General features: G+C 33.9%; 1 protein-coding gene across 1 annotated transcript in view; it reads right to left on the reverse strand.

Moving 5' to 3' along the window:
• Positions 1 to 61: 61 nt before the first annotated feature.
• Pli (E3 ubiquitin-protein ligase pellino) overlaps positions 62 to 22184 on the reverse strand; it is a 134425-nt gene continuing 112302 nt past the window's right edge. The window contains exons 4-9 of the mRNA XM_088233388.1: positions 10247 to 10441; positions 7533 to 7820; positions 6059 to 6221; positions 4642 to 4819; positions 3118 to 3292; positions 62 to 830 (exon numbers count right to left, since the gene is read on the reverse strand). Coding sequence (XP_088089514.1) covers positions 3166 to 3292; positions 4642 to 4819; positions 6059 to 6221; positions 7533 to 7820; positions 10247 to 10441 — 951 coding nt within the window. The 3' untranslated portion in view covers positions 62 to 830; positions 3118 to 3165. The remainder of the gene's footprint in view (positions 831 to 3117; positions 3293 to 4641; positions 4820 to 6058; positions 6222 to 7532; positions 7821 to 10246; positions 10442 to 22184) is intronic.

Below are 22184 nucleotides of genomic sequence, written 5' to 3' on the forward strand. Positions count from 1 at the left end.
TTATGAAGAAATAAATGCATTTGATGAGATCTCTTTCATGAAGACTTAAATAAAAAAGATATTTTTAATTTTCAGAAACAGGTTTTTAAAAAAATATTCAGGAATACATTTTTCTTTAAAAAATTAAATACTCTGAACTTTAATGGCGTGACATAAAAAATATTTTATAAATTTAATGTAATTTGAAATATTTGAATATGCAAAGTGAGTTTTATCAATATTTTCATTAAAGTATTCGTATCGATCTAGCAGCAACATTAAGTTTATTATAAGATAATCTGTGTGAGGCTGATGTAGAAACTTTTAACAGTGTGTCACTCTGATACAATAGGCATTTTATGGCAGTATGTGTTGTCCAACATTGAAAGATTTCTTTCAAATACACTGGAAACTAACTTAACTAAAGGTTGGCGTAATTCACAGCAAGAACAGCAAAGTGGCATATTCATACACTCGGCTCCACACTGCACCCTTAAAATAATAAAGTTTATATTCTAAGATGCGAAGAAAACAAATAACACTTATTTACAATTTCAGATTTGTTACTTAATAGTATGAATATGGCTAATGCATAGTAAAACACGCGAACGTCGAACCACAGTCAATTTGTTAAGTTTATCTTCACTATCATTCGGGTGACTTTCACTATGAAACACACGGGTAGAAACAACATCCTCAAGCCGCATACACTGGACATTATTTCACAAATTAATACAATATCGATGCAAACAGCAAAATATGGTCAATATAATTTCCGTAGCACTTAATAGAAAACATTATCCCAGCTGATTCTTGAACAAACACGCACTTCTATTTTCCACCATAGAAACCTGAAACCAAATTCAAAACATCAGTATTAAGCTTATCCAATGTGTTTTAAATTCTGCAAGTTGGCACGGTACACTTATGTTCATGTATTTATATTTTGGTAACCCTAAATAGTATAACTTCGGCGGTTTGATAAAACCTACTACTGTACTCTCTCAGTAATCCGCCACCCTAAAAACCAGATTACAGCACATACATACAAAACATGGTCAAATTTTCAAACAGATATTTCCATAAAAATACTTGTTATTGAGGAATTCGTACTCGGATCTTACAAACAGTTAAATTTATTCAAATTATTTATAAAAATTATAAAGTATTTGTTCAATGTCACTTGATTGCGGCGGACTACTGAATTCGTCTACCGAATACATCAACTAGTTAAAATAACAGCGGTTTATTGGAGTTGACGGATTATCAAGAAACGGATTACTGAGAGAGTGTGGAAAAGATTATGTCTTGTGGAAAAAATAATTTTACAGGAGGCGCAGAAAACAGTTTATAAGATTAAAAATATTTTTTTTTCTACAAATAAGATTTAAATTTGTGTAAAATTACAAAATAAACCATTCAACACCAGATTTTATTTTCTTATTGAAATGTTTTTCTAATTTTGTCTAGAATACATGATTAAGCCAATAATGCCTTGATTTCATACTTGGGGGGCAATCTCAATTGGAAAAAACAGAATCCATATGTTTACTATGCCAGTATAGTTGAAGATAAATTCTCCTGAGCGATCATGAAGATACACTACCGACCCTGTATCTTTAAGTTTTAAGGTAAGTACATCGATATGTTCCGAAGGCACAAGTACCCCACACTACACATATCTACACATTCAAAGTGACAAAAATTTTGTTGCGCTGAGCCAATTTTGCTTAAATTACAATTTATTTCAATTTTAAAACGTTTCGAGGTGGCTACTTTTTTTCTTAAAAGCCAATTTAAAATATATAATTTGAAAATGTCATTGAGAGTGGATTAAATTTCAACAGTGACTGGTTAGGTTTGTAAATTTGGGGTAACATAGCGCAACCGTAAGATCACGTGACCCGAAAGATTTGTAAATGTTGCTATGAAAAATCTGAAATCACATATCGACAGAGCCGGCTTTGCTATAAGGAGGTAGATAGAGATAGACATAAAGTTATATTTTTTTTATATCAACCTAACCTAACATCTCTTTTTTAAATATGACGTTTTGTAGACGGATGCGGTTTTTTGGATGAATTTTTGGAAATTTACTAACATAGTAAGCTGCATCAAACTATGCCGACCATATCTATAAACCTGAAACGTATATCGTATTACCGCCAATCTACTAAATCAACTTTTTTCAGGAGACAGTAACACTGTTTTTTAAATCAAATCGAACACATTATTTACTCCGATCCGCGGTACTGTTCTTCTTGAGAAAGCTCGCCTACTATTGGTCCCTATAATATCCAATAAGAGTTCAAAGTCTCCTAACATGAAAATATTATAATTTTTGCCAAAATTGTAGATTGGCGGTAATAAAATGTTAAGTTAGAAAATATGAAGGAAGAGATAGAACCGCCTGCTTTTCTAAATACATCTTTGACAATAAGGAACTTCAGCCTTATGAAAAGTTGGATTTAAAAAAGTTTTTTTGTGCGCGGTAAAAATTAAAACATTAAATTGTACATCAAAGTTTCTGTACAAAAAATGAACAAAAAAAAGAATAAAAAAATATTTTATTAAAAAGTAACTACTTTGAACAGCGTCACTGGTTCATATGAATCGACAAATGATAAGAGAGCTTTGAAAGATATCCAGTCTGCTTACTGTCAGCAGAACTGACAGATAATAAACGGAAGAGAACCTCTCTCATGCGGAATTATTTCAGAAATACAAAACTTTAAAAAGCCATAGCGCTGATAATAGGATATATAAAAATTGAAAAAAAAAAAGGTTTTGGCTTAGTTTAAAAGTCTATCAACAAATATGTTTTTTTTTTAAACCACTGAACTTCCTCATATGAAGATTGATATCAATTTGACATGTTAAAATAAACATTACATCGAGGGGTAATTACAACGACTAGGGTAACTTCACTACCCAGTAGGGTAACTTCAAAATCAGAACTTTTTTGAGTTGGCCACTAAAAACACATTTTTATATTCTTCTCCGTGAATGCTACAAATAGACGAGTTGTGCATTTGAATCACAAAATTATCATAATTTGATTCTTTGATTCAATTCTGATTTTGCAGTTGCCTAGTTGTAGTAATAACCCCGCGATATTATAATTAGAAAATTTCCCACCGTTGTTCTGTGTTATTGTTAACCTAGTATATAGGTGTCCACACACATTCAGTCGAGGTTGTCTTGGAAGATGAGTCTGATGTATCCGGGATTATCTACGAGGGGAGTAGCGCAGAACGGACAGATTGCTCTGAAGTCATTTGTTCCATGGGGTACCGCAACATTAGCCCAATACCTGTATCCAACACAACGATTAGAAAGATAAAGTGACAAAAACGGGGAGTAACAATTACAAAAACATTGTTTCTGCATTCTTTTACAGAAGTTTATTCTAGGAAATTGTTTAAATCTGACTAGTTTCTAAACTCACATTACGAGGGTTGATTGAATATGCTCCACCCCCCACGTATTTCAAAGTGGATGAGAAACAAATTTATATCTTATTTTCAGAAGTCGTCCCCATAGTTTCTTGGTAGAAAATTTGTTCGACTCGTGCCAACCACTCATACTCCGGAACACAAAGCGTTAGTCAATGGCTGCTATTCACAAAAATGGGTTTGAATTAGTTGAACACCCCTTATATTGATATTCAACTGATCTATTCCCGAAACTCGAGGATCATTTTCATGGAAATAAATTTTTGGACAAAAATGAGGTCGTGTGCTGTTTAGATGAGTGGTTGGCAAGGGTCGGGCAAATGTTCTACCGGGAAGCGGTAGCAGCGGAGCATCGCTGGACGAAGTGCATGCGAGTCCAGGGGGACTACGATGAAAATTAAGGTACAAAAACTTTTTCTCGTCTACTTCGAAATATGTCAGGGGTGGAGCATATCAATCAACCCTCGTAAGTACAAAATGTTAATAAAATAAGAAAATACGTACATAATTATACTAGTTTTCATTATGCGGGTAAATAATACTATACCGTCAAACAAAGTTAAACTATTAATTTAACAAAGGTTTCAGAGAACTGTGAAGCATTTACAAAAAAAAATTCTTAAACAATGTTAAACAAAATTATATTGAATATGTAAGTATACGGGGCATTCCATGTAAAGTGGGAAAATGATGCAAGTTTTGAATTTCTAGATAGAACATTTTACTATTGTATGAATTCTGATATAGTTACAACTAAAGTTGGTCAAATTCTGGAATCAAATGTCCCACCAGTCACAGTGGAATGCCCCATATTCTGTTCCTCGTTTAGTTCACAAGTTTTGCAAAAATTCTAAATTTAGGCACAAATCTGTTCCATTAATTTCAAAAAAGATCTGTGCAACGAATACCTGTTGATTACCTTACTTGTAAGGCAATTCGAAGAATAGGAGCCCCAATTACAGTGGTGAATTACAGCACAGAACACCCAGCCTTGAGAAAAATCTCATTTAATTTTTGTGTTCTCACGGAGAATCGAACCGGAACCTCACGCGCGTGAGTCAAATGTCTTAACCATTACACCACAAAACGATAGCTGTCACCGTTTTCATTCAAATACACGACAGTTTAACAAAAAAATAAAACAACTACAACTACGTTGTAAAATATTTCTGCACATTTCAATAGTGAAGTCGCGTGGTCAACTCACTTTACTGTCTTCTCAGTAGCCATGTGTCCGCAGGGGTTGAAGGCGTACGTGGGTGGTCCACTGTCCACATAGAAGTCTGGTTCTAGTCCCATGCAGACCCTAACAACGGGCCCAATTTTCATGCACATCGGACACCGACGAGCTCCGGATTCTTTCTCCTGACCCCAGTCGTGGTGACCTGAAATTTTTAGATTTTTTTATTACTAATGCAAAGTATACTTATTTAAACATAATGTTGCTTACAAGTATTATCTAAGTTACTTTTTAAAAGAATGTCATCCTCAATACATCACATATTTAAAAACAATTATAATTCATATGAAAAAAAATCTTTAAGATTCAATAGTATTGTAATCCTTATTGAAAATTCAATAAGGATTAAAATTCAATTTAAGTATAAGACCTCTATGGACCAAAATTTGAAAAAATATTTTTTGTAGATTTTTGAAGGACATAAAAATTATTTTAATTATTTTGATCAACTCAATTTATAAAAACAATACAGTCAAACTTGGTTATAACGCTTACGGAAATAGCATGATCTCGGATGTAATAAGGAAACATTCATTGACATTTTAGTTTATGGTTTTCCTCCATACATATATTCACTTTTATAACGAATTTTTTTTGCTGCAATTTAGTATATTTATTTGTTTAGAAAGTAATGCTTATAACGAGCAAATTCAGTCAGTCCCATCTTCCTCGTAATAACCAAGTTTGTATATTTGCATCTAATGTTTTTTTTAAAGATGTATTTTGATATTTATGTTAATATTTGTTGTTACATTTCCAATTAAATTTATTTACAAATGGTTGTGTATGACAAAAGTTAATAATAAAATTGTAATATATTACACAGAATATTTTTATTTGAAATTTTAAAATACTTGATTGTCAGAGCTTGTTTTTTTATCTTAGATTAGCACACATGTTTATAATTAAACTGTCAATTTTTGAAAATTATGGATGCGTAGTTGCTTTATGACATACAAACTAGTAAAATGCGTGTTAGTTTGATCAGTGAATTTTCAAGATTATTCCAGTGCGAAAATGACAGGCTCCAGCTCATGCCTTGCGTCTTGATTGGGACTTTCTTTAACAATAAGCCAAACTGCATTGATGCCCCAGCGACTGTATTCACCAGACTTACAACCCCTGCAACTTTTTCCTGTTCCCAAAGATGAAGAGGACTTTGAAAAAACGATGTTTCGCGACCATAGAGGAGTTAAAGACCAAATCGCTGACTGAACACTCTGCATAGATTTATTATGTCCAATGGTGACAACTTTGAAGAGGACATAATAATATTGAGGAATAAATAAAGATTTTTTAAATATACACAAATTCCGTGCATTTTTTTATCAAACTGTGTAGGTACCATTAATTTATGAGATAATAAATAAATATTGCATTTTACCTTGAACATGTCCACATTGTAGGTAAACATATGGTTGGTTGAGCTGATCCAGGGCGTGTGCTGCAGCAGGTTTCCGCGGTATGACAAGAGTATTAAGGCCGACAGGACATTGCGGCCGCCCGGCATTTATTTCATCCACTAGTTTCTCCAGGTCACGTTTGGTCTGCAATATTTTAGATATTATACATGAATACACTCATTTTGAATTCCAGTTAAGTTCAGTGACACATAGTGGTTTTACTACAAATATTAATTTTATGGCTCATGTTTTGTTTTATTCGTAGCCAAAAAAGTCTGATTAGAAATGATTTTATATTGATTTGACAGTCAGGTATCACTATCATTTTAACATTATTTAAAAAAATATATATCTACTGTCCCTATTCACCCCATCGTAATGTAGATAGGGACAGAGCTCATTTTAAAAACTTCCTCTGTGAGTAATGGTCGAATCTTATTTTGGAGAATAGAGATGTATAGAGGAATCATACTAAATATACTAAAAAAAAAACATTAAAAAAATATTTGTATTTCTTAAATGGGGCGTTCATGTTCATCAAATTCATGATACTTAAAAACAACTGGCGTTGCGGGATTGATTCCTGCAAGTTGTGAGAAAAAAAAAAAAAATCTTGATTGGTCTTGGTGTGGTGGTGTATTTTTTTATAATATTCATGTTTTTTGTTGATATTTCTTGATAAAACTCCATAGTTAATGATTATGATAAAATTATAAATAAACAATGAAACTTCTAGGTTTAGTTTGACTTTTTATTATTTTTTTGACCAACGAGCGCTTTCGCCTAAGTAGGCATCTTCAAGACTGGGGAATTGTTTACAACGTTTAGAGCTTTTATACTATTCTTAACATATTTTGGAAATAAGATCAAATAAGTATTTTAACAGTTCATTTTTGGGAGTTTTTGGAGTGGGAAATACACATTTTAACAGATAAAGTGAGCACAATACTTTGATTTTTTGACAGGGAAGTTTACATACCTATAGATGAATGACGAAATATTTTAAGATACATACTTAGATAATACATTGTTTATGGAATGAAGTTATTCATTTTGATAGTTAATTTTATGTTAATTATATTATTTTAGTGATAAATAATTAAATCAAAAGGGGCGAAGTTATATATTAAATTAATGGTTTAAGTAAAGGAGAGATCAATAATTCCAATTGCTGGTTAATTATTACTGCATTCAGTTTAATTCTATTAATTTCTAATGATTCTAATTTATCTAATTTTTTCCCTTTAAACAAAGGATTTTCAAAATGTGGTAATTTAATATTTTTATAACTTCTTTCCTTGTGGAATTATTGTATTTATTTATACATCCTCTTATTTCCACTTGCTGGAAAACTAAAATAAAAAAACCTGAAATCTGTCTCTATTCACCCCAGATTATCGTACCGATGTCTTTTGGAATGACGTGATCAATTGATCGAGCAGAGTGTTTCCTTACCGGCGAGTGCTGCAGGCCCTGCGCGCTCCGCCACAGCAGCGTAGCGCCGCACAGATCGACCATGGTCCCGTCGCGCAGCACGTTGCTCTCAGCCGGCACGGGCTCGCCCTTGAGCTGCGCCGAGCGCGACTCCCGCAGCTGGAACACGGCGCCGCCCACGCTGGCCTCGCGCCACAGCCCGCAGGCCGCGCCGCCGCCGCAGAACTCGCCGCGCGGGTGCATCACCAGCACGCCGTTGGTCGTCAGCCCGTCTATCTCGTGGTTCTCCGTCCACTTTGTGGCCTTTTCCTGCAAACCAACCATCGGGAGATTATATAAATTAATGAAAACATTTATTTTCTTTTTACTGAGTTTTCGTGCAGCTTTTATTCTTTATTCGCACTACCTTTAATTTAAGGTATGATTATTTAGTATTAACTGAGCCCATTGCAGGCGAAGGGAACTGACTGACATTTTGAATAATAAGTAAACCCTCTAAATAATCAGAAGACATTCTTTTGTGAAAATTGAATATAGAAATGTAGGCATATACAGAGCTTATACAAAGTCACTTTAATTACAGCTGACAGGTCCTATGATCTGCGCCAAAGCACAGTAATTTTCTAAACTTCAAAAAAATTATGCTTTAAGATAATTGACCTACTAATCGTTTACTCCAAGCACATACTGAGGAACCGGGTAACTATCTACCATTATTTTACTCGAGGCAATTTTGAGATCAATGATTTTTTTGCGAAATCACAGAGTAGAATAATTGAACAGATTACATAAAATAATTTAAAATAGTTATGCAGAAAGCAGCCAGTCCACAATTTCGAAAAAATGAGATTTTAGTATTCTGTGGAATGTGGGAGCAGTAAGGTCAATTCTATGTTCTGCTAAAAACAGCCAGGCCACTTTAATACAAAAAATTGTAGTAATCACCTTCTAAAAAAAGCGTTGATCTCAAAAATGGCATTTCTCAATTTGCAGAAAACACCCACAGCACTAGAAAAATCTTACAGTATAGATGCTGATTGGAAGATTAATGCCTCCGGAAATTTGAAGCTCTTAAATAAATTAAAGTGGATTAATACATAAGTATTTTAATTTTTTAAAATCATTAATTTAAAATACATGTAATAAAATAAATATGTTTTAATACAGAATGTCACTTCATACATTCAATGTTTAAATGAGGTATCATTCGATATTAGATCTGGATGTTTTCTGCAAAATGCATACATAAGGTTGTGTGGTCATACAATTGAATTAAATTATTCTTTACAATTAAGTACCCTAATACAAATATAAAATAATATGTTCTATAGATAGAATTAAGAATACTCCAGAAACCGCGTACGAGCATTAAACAAAAGGCGACTAAACTACTCATAAATGAGTAGTTATATGTTTGGACCTATTATTTTCCTTGTAGACGTCGCTCAGAACGAAACTCCTGATTTGAATTCAACTATGCTGTGTTGTGTTCTTTTAAAGTGTAGAAATACTGGTAGGATCTTAAAGAAACAGGATGGGATCACATTTCAATGTAATTAGCAAATGAATGTGTAAGTAGCAAATACATTACATAAAAATTGAATTATTTATCCATCTGTCAGATTGTCGAAGAAAAGATAATGGACGTTTTGTTAGTATTGCCAGAGTAGTATTTTTTTTTACCATACTTTACTCGTCTAATGAGAGAACTAATGAAAATTTGACCTCGGATTAAACAACTCTGTGGTGGACATTTGACCGACATTATCTTTAAAACATCAAATCTTATTTAACATGATATAAAAATATCCGTTTTATGTCAAATAAAATTTGTTTTATATTTTAAGTTCAAAGTTCACTAACTCAATTACTCTTTTTAAATGACCCTTTACTTATCTACTCTGTTGTGTCAATCAATATTCCCGCGTGCACAATATAATTTTAGAGAAATCAACAGATAGCTTTTTTTACCTTATATTTGTGTAAGGACTATATTTTTCCCCATCGTGCAACATTACGCGGCGACATCGCGAATGCGCGCGGCGAAAGTGGGGCATAGTGGGGGAATTATTGGACACAGTCCGATGTATTCAAATATGATTCTACGCTCCTTCTGGACTATTCTTAATTCTATGGTTCTATACATAATGACACAACATAAATCGGAGTTTTACTATGGCTGGCTGTTGTCTGCAAAATGCACATCTTAGGTTCTGTGGTCAGCTAGACTTTAAAAATCATTAAAACTGGTCAAATACATAATTAAATTAGTTAACTATATTTTGAGTGTCAATATTAACACATAACTACAGAGATGAAGACTCTTTAACTTCACAAACATCAACACATGAAAGAATCGAAGGAATATAGATGTTCAAATATGGGCAGAATGGTGAATGTTACACAGTGTGTAAAGTGGCCACTTAAACCAGCCAATGACAGGTCATAAGCCCTGTAGATTCCTAGACTTCTATATTACTTTCTCTAAAATGTTCTTCATCTCTGTTGTAATATGTTAATTAAATTAGTTTTTGTATTGAAAAAAAAACGAATGTATGTATGCATTATTTATCATTTTTCAAAGTAAAAAAAACATTCCTCTCATTCAATTGTTTTTATCTCATCAGGAATCAAACCCTGCGCTGTTTTATCCATTACACTATACAGGGGCTGCCAATAGTGCGCAAATTTACATTATAAAATTAATTTACAGAGAAATAAAATATTGTAATTACCCCGAGGAATATATTTCTAGAAGTATCGAAGCCCGCTGCGTATATCCGACACGTGCTCTGCTCATCTCTGTCTGCCAATATTCTGCAGGCGAAGCGGGAGATGGTACTCTGCAGTACCTTGGCTTCCCCTGTCTTGTCTCCAGCTACTGTATCCATGACCACAAAGTCGATTGGTGACTCGGATGATCTACCGATCTGTAATCAAAACAATACTCTTACTTATTGCGTGGAAAATTTGCAAGCGTTACCATTTGGTTACAGGAAGTACCTTAACTAGATGTGGTATGTATGTATGTCTACACCAATCACATTTAAACATTATTATAAGCATAGTAAAAAGTCTTAACAGTCTCCACAAAAACTGTACAACATTTGTTATAATCAAAACATGCCACCGCACCACATGCCACACTGAATTAAAAAAAAAACAGCAGGGTTACATGAAAACAATTGTTTATTTTCAATATGCTTAGGATAATATTTATTAATTTTAAATGACATTTTTTTACACATTAATTTATGTATTATGGCTATTTACTAAGGCTATTAACGAGGAAAAAATGTGACTTCAAATATAGTACAATATTATTGATTGATTTAATCGGTATTTCCTTTGTAATATTTCATGATAAATTATTATAAAAATAAATACTTTGTTGTTAGCTTAACACGTTTATTATATTAAGAACAGAACTATAGTTTCGGGAGAGCAGTCCTCCCATCAACAGGAAATACAAAACGAATGTACAAAGTTTTTGTAAATACAGTCACTTATTATTTTTCTTAGATTTAAATTCCTTCCAATTTTACAAATACGTAGAAATTTTCCGTGTTAGTGTAGTGTACCTTTTGCGTTTTTCAAAAGTAGTAATCATATTTGTAAAGCGTATGTCCGAATTTTTTAGTAGTCCTAGATACCACAGCAAACAATTTATAAAAAAACAAAACGATAGAGACACGTCAATGGTAAAAATCTATAGTGCATTACAAAAACACTGCAATAGTGCCATAATCCAGGGAGAGAAAATACAGAAAAACGTTTGTACACATAAAAGTCAGACCGCGATTCCACAATGTTAAAGGTACAGTACTACAGCGTCGCTGAATTTCGACGCGCTGCGCGACAAAATTTTGTATGGAGTGTCGCTACACTGCTGCGCTCGACTGTAGCACGGTTTGTTATTCAAAACAGTGAAAAGAAAAAATCGTGTTGCCGCGACGCGCCGCGCAGTGGCGCTCTAGTGTGATTTGACCTTGAGAAGTAGCGAAATAATAATAAAAACAAAACAAATAACACAAATTGAAATTAATTAACACATCTTAAACCAGAAGATGTCTACGTTATTCTAGTTGCTAAGCGAACTTCGTATAAAAACCTTAAAAAAACACACACTATCTTCTGACCAAAATCTGTTCAGATAAATACTAGATTAAAATTAGGCTAACTTAAAGTAACACCTACCAAGGATAATAAACCGAGGAAACAAATACATGAAATCAAAATAAATATTTCGTCGTTTTTTTTTTAAACATTTTTTTTTTTAAGATATCGGATTTTTTTAAATAGGGCTTTGTTCAGTCTTCAGCTTGGGCGCCGTGGCGCAGTCGGTTAGACGGCCAACTGTGAAACAGGCGTCGCGGATTCGATTCACGCAAGGAAGAAAAAAAAATCCAAAAAAGTTTTTTTCTCAATAGATCTGGGTGTTGTGGTATATATTTAATTACCTCCTTCCATATCCCCTCTATCCCACCTGCTGACAAGCCTCTAAATAGAGGCTTCAGCGTTTTTCCTTTAAAAATAAAAATAGATGGAAAAGCTATAAATGAATGTTATTTTATTATTTTAATTTCCTTTTTCATAAAAAAACAAAACACATTTTAAAACAGAATAATAATCGAGCTAGAGAAACTCTAGCTGGAATAATAAATACCCACGCCGAGTATCTGGTGCGTATTTTAATTTGCTGGCAGTATTGAGAAAAACTCTTATATTAAAAAAATATTTTTTTGGTACTTATTGCTTTTTTATACCAAGCATTCAGTTGATTATCGAATACGGTTATCGAAGGACCCAACCCATCCCATTATGTGTGGGGTGGGTCGGGTCCTTCAGGACACCTGTACTGTCGTACGCGCCATAGTAGCTCGTGGCTCGACCGTCTGCAGTCTAGACTAGCACGAGGGTGATCGTCCTGCAGGTTAAAGGATATTGCACCGCGCCCGCACCCGAAAACACGCATGAATCGCCAAAGAGCGTCTCGCAACAATTATGACATTATAAGAACAACTTTATTTATTTATTAACTAAAAATTAAAATAAACAATGATTACACTGCGGACGCATCATGTTATCATTGACCATCAATGAAATTGGATATAAAAATGTTTTCTTACGCGCTGTAAAAATATAAGCATTTAATTGTACGACAAAGTTTCTCGAAAATGTACAAAATTGAAAATGTTTTTTAAATACTTTGAACTACGTGACAAGTTCTTCCGAATCAACCAATGATAAAATAGTGTTATCATAGATTTCTGGTTTCCGGGTTATGTGAACGTACTTGTGGTTTTAAAATCTAAATGTGTTTTTGTTTGAAGGAATCACTATATGTATAAATAAATTTCACACAAACATTATAATTTTCGCGTTGAGAATTAGAATAAGGAAGTTTAGTCCTACAGGAAATCGGATATAAAAAATGCATTCTTATGCGCGGTAAAAATAAGAGCATTCAATTGAACGAAGTTTCTTGAAATTGTATGGAAAAAATAATAAAAACGAATACTTTGAACAACGTCACTAGTTCTTCCGAATCAACCAACAATAGTCTTGTGATAGATTTTCGGTTTGCATGAAGCCAATTCACCAATCAGCAGAACTCACCGACAATATGACAAAACTTCAAAAAATCATAGGGCTGATAATACGATATATAAAAATATTTTTAAAGTGTTTTTTTGCTTAGTTTGACTGTCGATTAATAAAAAAAAATATATTTTAGAAAACCACCGAACTTCCTCATTCCTGTGCTATTTAGATGCGGATAAAAATATTACGTTTTTTAAAATTTCTTATTAAAAAATAAATATTTGCGTTTTTATGATTTACAGACATATTCCAATTTTGAGACCGTTTTATGTTGGTCGCTAATAATCGTGTTAGAAAATGGGAAACAAGTTGTGGTAGAGCGGAGTTCGAAGCTCGGACCTTCTGAACCAGAGTCCGCGAAACTAATATAGCGTGACTAAATTGGCGTCTAATTCTGTTATCGACAAAATGGGTAAGAGAGAAAACAAAGCTGACGTCAATGCTGATATGATTTGTCGCAATATGAAAAATTACGATTACACACACAAAATGCAGTTTCGATGTGCTAGGGACCTTATTCTGGAAAGATGTGATATTTTGTCACCTCTCGCCTTTAGTCGAATGGTAATCTGGAGTAAATTTCTCAAATCGATATTTTTTGTCAAGTTTTTGCGTTCTTGCGATTTACCTAAATATTTCGGATTTATATGATTTTATTGTAAAAACTGTGTTAGAAAATGGGAAACGAGTTGTGGTAGAGCGGCATTCGAACATCGAACCTCCCGATCTGGAGTCTGGACACTACCCACGGGACCACAACCCGTGTCCTCAGATAATTGATATGACACAAAACACGCTGATGAAATTCGCAATGGTCGGTGGTGAGCCAAACCAAACTGAGCCAATTCATACAAAATAAGTGCCAGGTAAACAAACTCTCTACAAAATGAGTTTTTACACACATAATCAAAATATAAAAAAGTTGAACGGTTGATTACTTAAAAGGAATCCAAAATTCAATAATACCGTTAGTATTATTTCAGTGGTAAATTTACGAATGCCGCTTTCGACTTGTAAGATCGATGATTCCAGGGCTTGTCACGAGCTTGTGCTTGTGTTCGAGCTCGACACACATCTCCAAGCTAGAAACTGTAGGTACCTTAGCCACAGAAACCACAACGATTATTACGAAATCTCGGAAAATTGACACCCAAGAAACAATCACTATAAAAACGAGATTTGTTTTATCTTCTTCAACGTGTTGTAGATCTGCCGATCTGCTCTTTTCAGACTACATAGTCTCCGCCTTCCGGAAGGCAATTTTTTGGCTGCTATGGACACCAATCTATCGATGCCCATTCTGTTTTTACTTTATATGGTCACTTCAGAATCTTCTACGGGATCTGCTCAGTGCATTGTATTATTTGCACGTTTCCCGGATAAAGCTATTTCTGGCCCGGTCCAGCAGTCTTCCCGCTAATCGATCTGAGGACCCTCACCTTTGATGTTCTTAGCAGGTTCTTTGTTTTCGTGGTGTCCGCTCGTGTTTCTATAGGATATGAAGATATTCTCACGTTGTTGTCAATTCGCGTGTTTTTATTTTTCTGTGTAATGTCTTTTAGATATCTCGATACTCTCAGAGGCTTTGTTGACTTGATCTCGGACTTCGTCGTATAAATCGCTAAATTTGTTTGATTATTTATTAAAAGGTAAAAAGGCCAAGGTTTACCACTACCACACGGAAACGGCATAAACAATATTGATTTACAAGTAAAATTAAAATATGTGAAAATAAATCAATCGCGGCATTATTCATCACTCGGAACATCATCGTATACCTAGTTGATTAAGTTTTAACAAAATAAAAATACCAGTTGTAATAGCGAGGGATAACTTGTTTATTTTTTAAATATATTTGTTGAGTATTTTTTTGTACCACAACAGGCCGGGAGGCCCAATTATAGTAGTGAATTACAGCACAGAACACAGGCTAAAGAAAATCACATAACTTTTTGTCTTCTCATCGGAAATCGAACCCGGAACCTTCCGTGGGTAAATTGAGCGTCTAAGCCATCACACCACAGAGGCCGCCTTCTCGTAAGAGTATATTAAGTGCCGAGAAACTGCATTATATTAAAATGTATTTCCGCGACAAAAGAGTAAACGACAAATAATGTCAAATACACGACAAAAAAAGTCAAATGTTACGTTCAGCCTACTTAAATATTTAATAAACTTCGTTTATCGCGCGTGACAGAACGTTTTCAAATAAAATATTATGCCCACAAAAGCAGTTATAAAGTGTGCCTACTAAAAGGGTTCTGGTTCTAATTCACGCATAAAACTGAATTCTTCATTCTGCCCGAGCACGAAAAGAATAATCATGTTTTTTGTCAACTAGAAAAAGGTAAAACAGAGCCATAATATAATTCATTATACGTATTCACCATCATCATTCTCTTTCCCCAGTGGTGCAAAGGGCACTGAATTGTCAAACCAAATGCAGCGTATTTCGATCATCTGTAATATGAAAGTAAGGTGACCAGTCCTACGCTTAGGGTGCCAATACAGGAACAATGAAATATAGAAGTTGAAGCAACCTTTAAAATAAATATTACACGTTCAACCTGCCAGGAATCAAACCTAGTCAGTCGACACAATATTTTTTTAACGTATTACTTAAATGACGGAAACAAGACAAAAAACATATTTTCAACTTTCGAAGTTTAAAGTCTACACAATATGTAGGATATACGTAAACTAACACGTTTGTTTTGGATTAACAAAGTTGTTTTCATCACGTTTGTATGTTAAAATACATCATAACATGTCTCTGAAATCAATGTCACGTTCACGCGTTAAAAAAATAAAATGAACGATTATCAAAACAAAGGCCCGAGAGGGAACAATCAGCGACACAAAGACCAGAGACAGTAATGGTTCAAGAGATGAATAGACCAATATACGGTGCGGAGAGGTACGAGGTGCGAGCACAGAGAGTGGAGAAACGAGAGACGTTATTCTCTGACTGCTCTGGTGGTCCATCACAGCGAACGATTTGAACGTGTTTGTGATAGTTCGTTAGTACGAAAGTTCGTATTTCAAGCCTTTATGCATTTTGCGTTACCGAACTCTGCTTTTACTTTATGGTTTAATGAGCTAAGTACAAATTATTATAATGAGGAAGTTTAGTGCTACGGGAAATTGGACACAAAAATGTTTTCTTACACGCGGTAAAAATTAGAGCATTTTGTTTTACGGCGAAGTTTCTCGAAAATGTATGAAAAAAATATTGAAAATACGTTTTAATGATAATGAACTGACACACTGGACACACTCAAAATATTGTTGATAAATCCACCTGGTCCATGAAGAGTAATAGAAATTGAAAAAATAACATTTTCAGGCGTTGCCCAGTATGTAGGTGAAATAATTCATTTAGACGAATCTCACCCGCATAATTAAAGGTTTCAGATCTTTAACTTCACAAACATCAACAGATGAAAGAATTGAAGGAATATAGATGCTCAAATATGGGCAGAATGGTGAATGTTACAGTGTGTAAAGTGGCCACTTAAACCAGCCATTGACAGGTCATAAGCCCTGTAGATGCCTAGACTTCTTTTAAATGTTCTTCATCTCTGTTGTAATGTGTTAATAATGAACTGCTTTGAAACGTCACAAGTTCTACTGAACAGATGTTTGAAATAGCCAATCAATCATGCGTTTTAATATATTTCCGGGAAGTCATGTTTATCGCGTTTTCATACGCACGGTGTTCACTTTTCAAATATCAGGACAAATTATGTACGATAGCACACATATCGAGATCAGTAATTATCGACAAAATCAAGAAAGAAGTTCTGCGTTGGTTTGGGCATGTAGAGCGAATGGACGGCGAAAGAACGGCTAAAAAGATTTACAATGCGAATTTATAGGTGTAGAAATTGAAGAAGACCGAGATAGACATGGCATGACCAAATTCAAAAAATAATTCAAGATGGACATGTCAAAATCGGAATAATCGGCACACGTGCATGAGAGGATGCATGAATGTAGAGGAAGCGAGGTATGTATGCAAAGACAGAGTGATATGACATTTATTCCTCTCTGCCTACCCCTACGGAGCAAAGGCGTTATGGATTATTTGTTTGTAAATTTTTAAAAAACACAATAAAGTTTTTTTTTCAGATGCCATTAAAAAAACACACTTTTATTTTTAAAAGTTACTGTCTTTTTTCTTGGAACGGCGGTATAGAGATGCCATTTCGCTCTAGGTCTCTCGCTGTAGGTTTGATTTTTAGTTTAACAACAAACGTGTGACGGACAGTTTTGTCGCTGTGCTTGCGATTTTCGATCTGAGTACCTACGGCTCATTGTTTTGCTGTAAACTGTAGCCAACTTCGTGATTGATAATCCTAGAATGATTTTGATCTGTTTTGGCGGCTCTATAGCAGTAGGGCGTTATTACTCGAGGTAAATACATGAATAAACATTTTATACGTCAACGAAATGTAGTTACGAGGGTTGTGTAAAAAATAAGGTTCTCATACTTTTTTCAGGTTTAAGGTATTTTTTTTGAACTGAAAAATACATCATTGGAAAGCTTAATTTCTTAACTATTTTTCAACATAATCACCAGATTTTTCAACGCATTTTTGTTGACGGCTAATCCACTTTTGGAATCAAGCTTCAAAGAAGTCCGCCGCCAGTCCATGGAGGAATTTGGTGACCGTCCTGCTTGTTGAGTTTAAGACTCGATGGACCACAATAAGCTGGATTCCAAAAGTGGATAAGTCGTCAAAAAAATTGCGTTGAAAAATCTGGAGATTATGTTGAAAATATTTAAGAAATTAAGCTTTCCAATGATGTATTTTTCAGTTCAAATAAAAAATGCCTTAAACCTGAAAAAAAATGAGAACCTTATTTTTTACACAACCCTCGTATATTATGTATGAAATAAAAATTATGCATAAGACTTAGACTGACTCGAAACGAAAGCACAACACGCTATGAACTCGGTAATCGTATCATCGGAGTTGTTCGTCTTCGGCTCCATGAAAGTTGCATGAAATATACGAAAATTTGTGCTAAAGCCCCTGCTCCAACTTATTTCTAATGACTTCCAAACTGACAAGAAAAGATCAACTACACTGAACGAACAAAGGGCTACCAACCGGAGCTCGGTGACTAAAATTTGACTCAGCATAAAATGTCGACTACTATTGTAAATGACAGAGCGAAATGCATTTACTCGGTACTCGGTACATCAAAAGGATGTAATTAAACAAATTAATCGGGCTCGGATATAAAATAAAGAATAAACGAGAAATACGACGATAAATCTATGTCAAGTAAACGGAAGTTTGAAAAGGTTGACCTTAAAAAAAAATCAGTGACAAACTTGAAACAAAGTATTACAACTGTGAAATTTTTTTTTCTGTTAATGGCAAAGATGTTAAAGGATCACTAAGCTGTATTAGTTTTTCTAAGCTGTTGAAAGTTTAGTAAAATATTTTAGTATAAAACGAAGCTGAACCCAAAAATAAAGTTTCACCAAGCGAGATTGAAAAAAAATACTGTCACGTAACAAGGTAATATAGGTAATACAATCCGTGACCTGACCACCTGACCAGGTGCCGCACCGTGTATGGATGCATGGACACATTGGGCGCTGGGCACGCCGCACGCCGCACGCCGCGCCGCGAGCCGTGATAAAATGGTGACAATGCCTATTCTCATGATTACATCGCATTTAGGTCAACACAAAACATTAGACATCCATTTGGCGCTTAGTACGCTTAGTAAGTCGTAAAATCAAATATTACACCGATGACATTGTGCATTTTTGTATTGAAAGTTGACTCTTAGCAAAAATACACCATTATAAAATAGTAAAAGTCACTTATTATTTGGTTAGTATCATTTATTTATTATCATATTATATGCATAAAATTATACATTTATACAAAGTTGCTTTGACTATCCAACTACGGTTATATACCCCGTTCTAAGGTAGTCAAAAATATATAAAAAACAGTAATCAATACATAGAAACAATAATAAAGGTAGTAGACATAGTGAAAATATGGTAAAAACATAGTACAAAATCTAGTTAAAAACATATTTGAGAACTCAGTAAAATACGCAGTAAAAACAAAATACATAGTAAGAAACATAGTAAAAAAAAAACATATTAAAAAACCCAGTAAAAACAAAATACATAGTAAAAAACGAAGTAAAATCAAAGTAAAAAATATATATGTATAGTGAAAAAAAATATTTTTAAAAAAACATAGCATATACGTAGTAAAAAGAAAAAACATGGTAAAAAAATAAAGTAAAAGAAGTAATAAAAAAAATGTTTACATACAGTAAAAAAACATACTTAAAAAAAAAACAGTAAAAAGTAACGAGGATCTTCAAAAATTCAATCAACGAAAAAACTAAAAATTCATATAATTACAATTCGAATAAGAACATGTGTTGGCCATCATAAATGAGAATTACGTAATTCTTAATCAAATAATGAATTATTATTATGTTATCTAGCGTAAATTTAATACTGTTAGTAAAAATTTTAATCCCACGGAAAATGAGGAAGAAATCGATACCTTACTGTTTTGATTAGAGGTTTCTATTAGGTTATTTATAACAGGGGAGTTATTTTGATGAGTAGGAGGACGGAGCAGTATGAGGATTATAAGTTTTTATGGCACACGATTAGAAATGAATAACTTTGTATCAAATTACAACAGGTATTATAACGTAAATTTTGTCTCAAGACAGGAATTCATCATTAGATTAGTTTCTCATTTATATAGTAGTTTAATCTATTATTGTATGCGCAGCATTAGAGTACAGCGCAGCTTTAGCCGGAAAACGTTAAAAAACAACTAAATGAAGTACATATAACAGCAGCGATACAATTAGTCTGCGATTTGAGGTAAATTATTACTCTAAATGAGTTAAACTGAAAATCTCGGAAATCAATTATTTCATTTAAAATACTTGGTACACTTCCACTTATTTATTTAACCAATTAGCGTCTTCACCCTATGGGCATCTTCAGACTGGTGTCTGAAATCCATCCTTCCTAAGGTAGACTTTGCTTCAATTAGAATTAAGTTATTAAGATTTTTATTTTAATACATTTGATTCGTTTTTTTCTGTAACTAATTCTGTTTTATGCATTCCGACTTTTATAACGAATATACCCTGTTAATTGATAATTATATACCTGTTTTTCACTTCTCTCCACCTCTCTACTACCTAACCACTTTTAAAGTCACAATTTCAAATCAGTAACGTATTTTCAGTTTATTTTTTTAAATTTATTCTAATTACAATAATTTATTACACCACTCTCTCTCTATCTTGTCAACCTCTGGTATTGGGTGATTCCTCCGTTTCATGCTACCATACTTCCTGCGGGTTCACTAAAAAATAGACAATTCGGTTCCAACCCAAATTTGACGGAAAAAAGGTTGTGATTAGTGTCTGAAAATGCCCATTCTAATGGGCATCTTCAGACACTCTCTAGGGTGAAAGCGCTAATTGGTCAGATAAATAAGTGGAAGTGTGCCGAGTATTTTAAATTAGTAACTCATATTCAAATATAAGTTATTATATTATAACAATGGAATTTTAAAAAAACACAGTTGTTTTAAATTTATTTTATCGCTATTTAATGTAATTGTTGACCTGAAAATAAAGCTCAGGCGGATCTTAAAGTAGGACAAATAGAGAGAAAAACCCCCAGAACAAAAAGTTACAGAAGATTAAGTTCACGAGGAAGCGTAAAAAATTTGAACTCATTGTTTGCTATTACGCTGTCAGAAGCAAACACTCGCACGCATTGTGCAGTATACAAATTGACTCGAGATAAACACGAGCACTTTACGTGTGCCGGTAACCCGTACCGTTATCTAAGTCAATATTATTACGTTTTATGAACGGCTCGCTAAAAATGGGAGCAATGTGACATGCAGTAGTTCTGCGTAAATAAACGAAACAAGAAAAGAGCATTGTCTTCTGGTTTCTTCTAGCCTAACGAAGAAACAGTTGCGAACGATTCTACTTCGGCTGTCGCGTCTCTGTCCACTGGAGAATAAAGACCTTTACATGAAATCTCAACCCTTAAATATTGTCAGCGTCACCCGCAGTCCCGCGAGACGTGTCCGTTAATTAGGTATCTACTACGCACTACGCACACAGGCGCAACATTTTCTGGTATACCTATATTCTGATGATACATTTTGTGAGTGGGTTCGAACGTAATTGATTAATTGATTCATTATTTATTGCCAGAGAAGACGTTGAAGGGGAAGCCATAATATCGTATTACAATCCGTCTTCAACAAACACTCGGGGTTTCTTACTTATTGCTTATTCCCCCCCCCCAATAGGGACGACTGTACCGGGACAAACATTGTATACATACATAATATATTAATTTATTTATACATTTATTGCATATACATACATGTTTATAACAAGGGAATCTTTATATTGTAATACTAGAGCATTTGAAGATTAATATGGAGTATCCTCCGGTTATGTTAGTCTCCATCTAATAAATGGGTGTGGATTAGTAAATACATAGCTTCAGCATTCAATTTTAATAAGTATTTACTGTATTTTTATTATTATTATTATTTTATTATTATTATTACGGGATTTTTGAGCCCAGTTTTTTAATTGAGAGTATTTTAAAAAATAAAAACAGCAGTTCGGTACACTAAAATACGAGACATATCCAGAAAGCAAAAGTACTCAATTTTTGTATTAAAGAAAAATATATTAAAAAAAAAATACAGTACATAGTTTGTTTGTAATACTAGAGCATTTGATATATCATACAAGGTGTTCACTTAACCCTGTCACATCGGAAACCACGATGATCAGTATGAGCAAGAAGACATATTTCGACATTAAAATAATTTTTTGGAACGAATAAAATTTAAAAAAATAAAATATCAAAAAAAGCAAATGGTTGCTTACTTCTGCAGGGGCGAAACGAGGGGGGGAGAGGGGAGTCTGATACGCCGACAACGTACGTCCGCGCTCCCCTCACTTCCTTTCCTGCAGAAGTAAGCAACCAATTGTTTTTTTTTTATATTTCTTTTT

This window comes from Micrasema longulum, unplaced genomic scaffold (assembly GCF_059751315.1).
Source record: "Micrasema longulum isolate JH-2025_06_02 unplaced genomic scaffold, ASM5975131v1 h1tg001091l, whole genome shotgun sequence".
In the NCBI taxonomy this organism is placed as follows: domain Eukaryota; kingdom Metazoa; phylum Arthropoda; class Insecta; order Trichoptera; family Brachycentridae; genus Micrasema; species Micrasema longulum.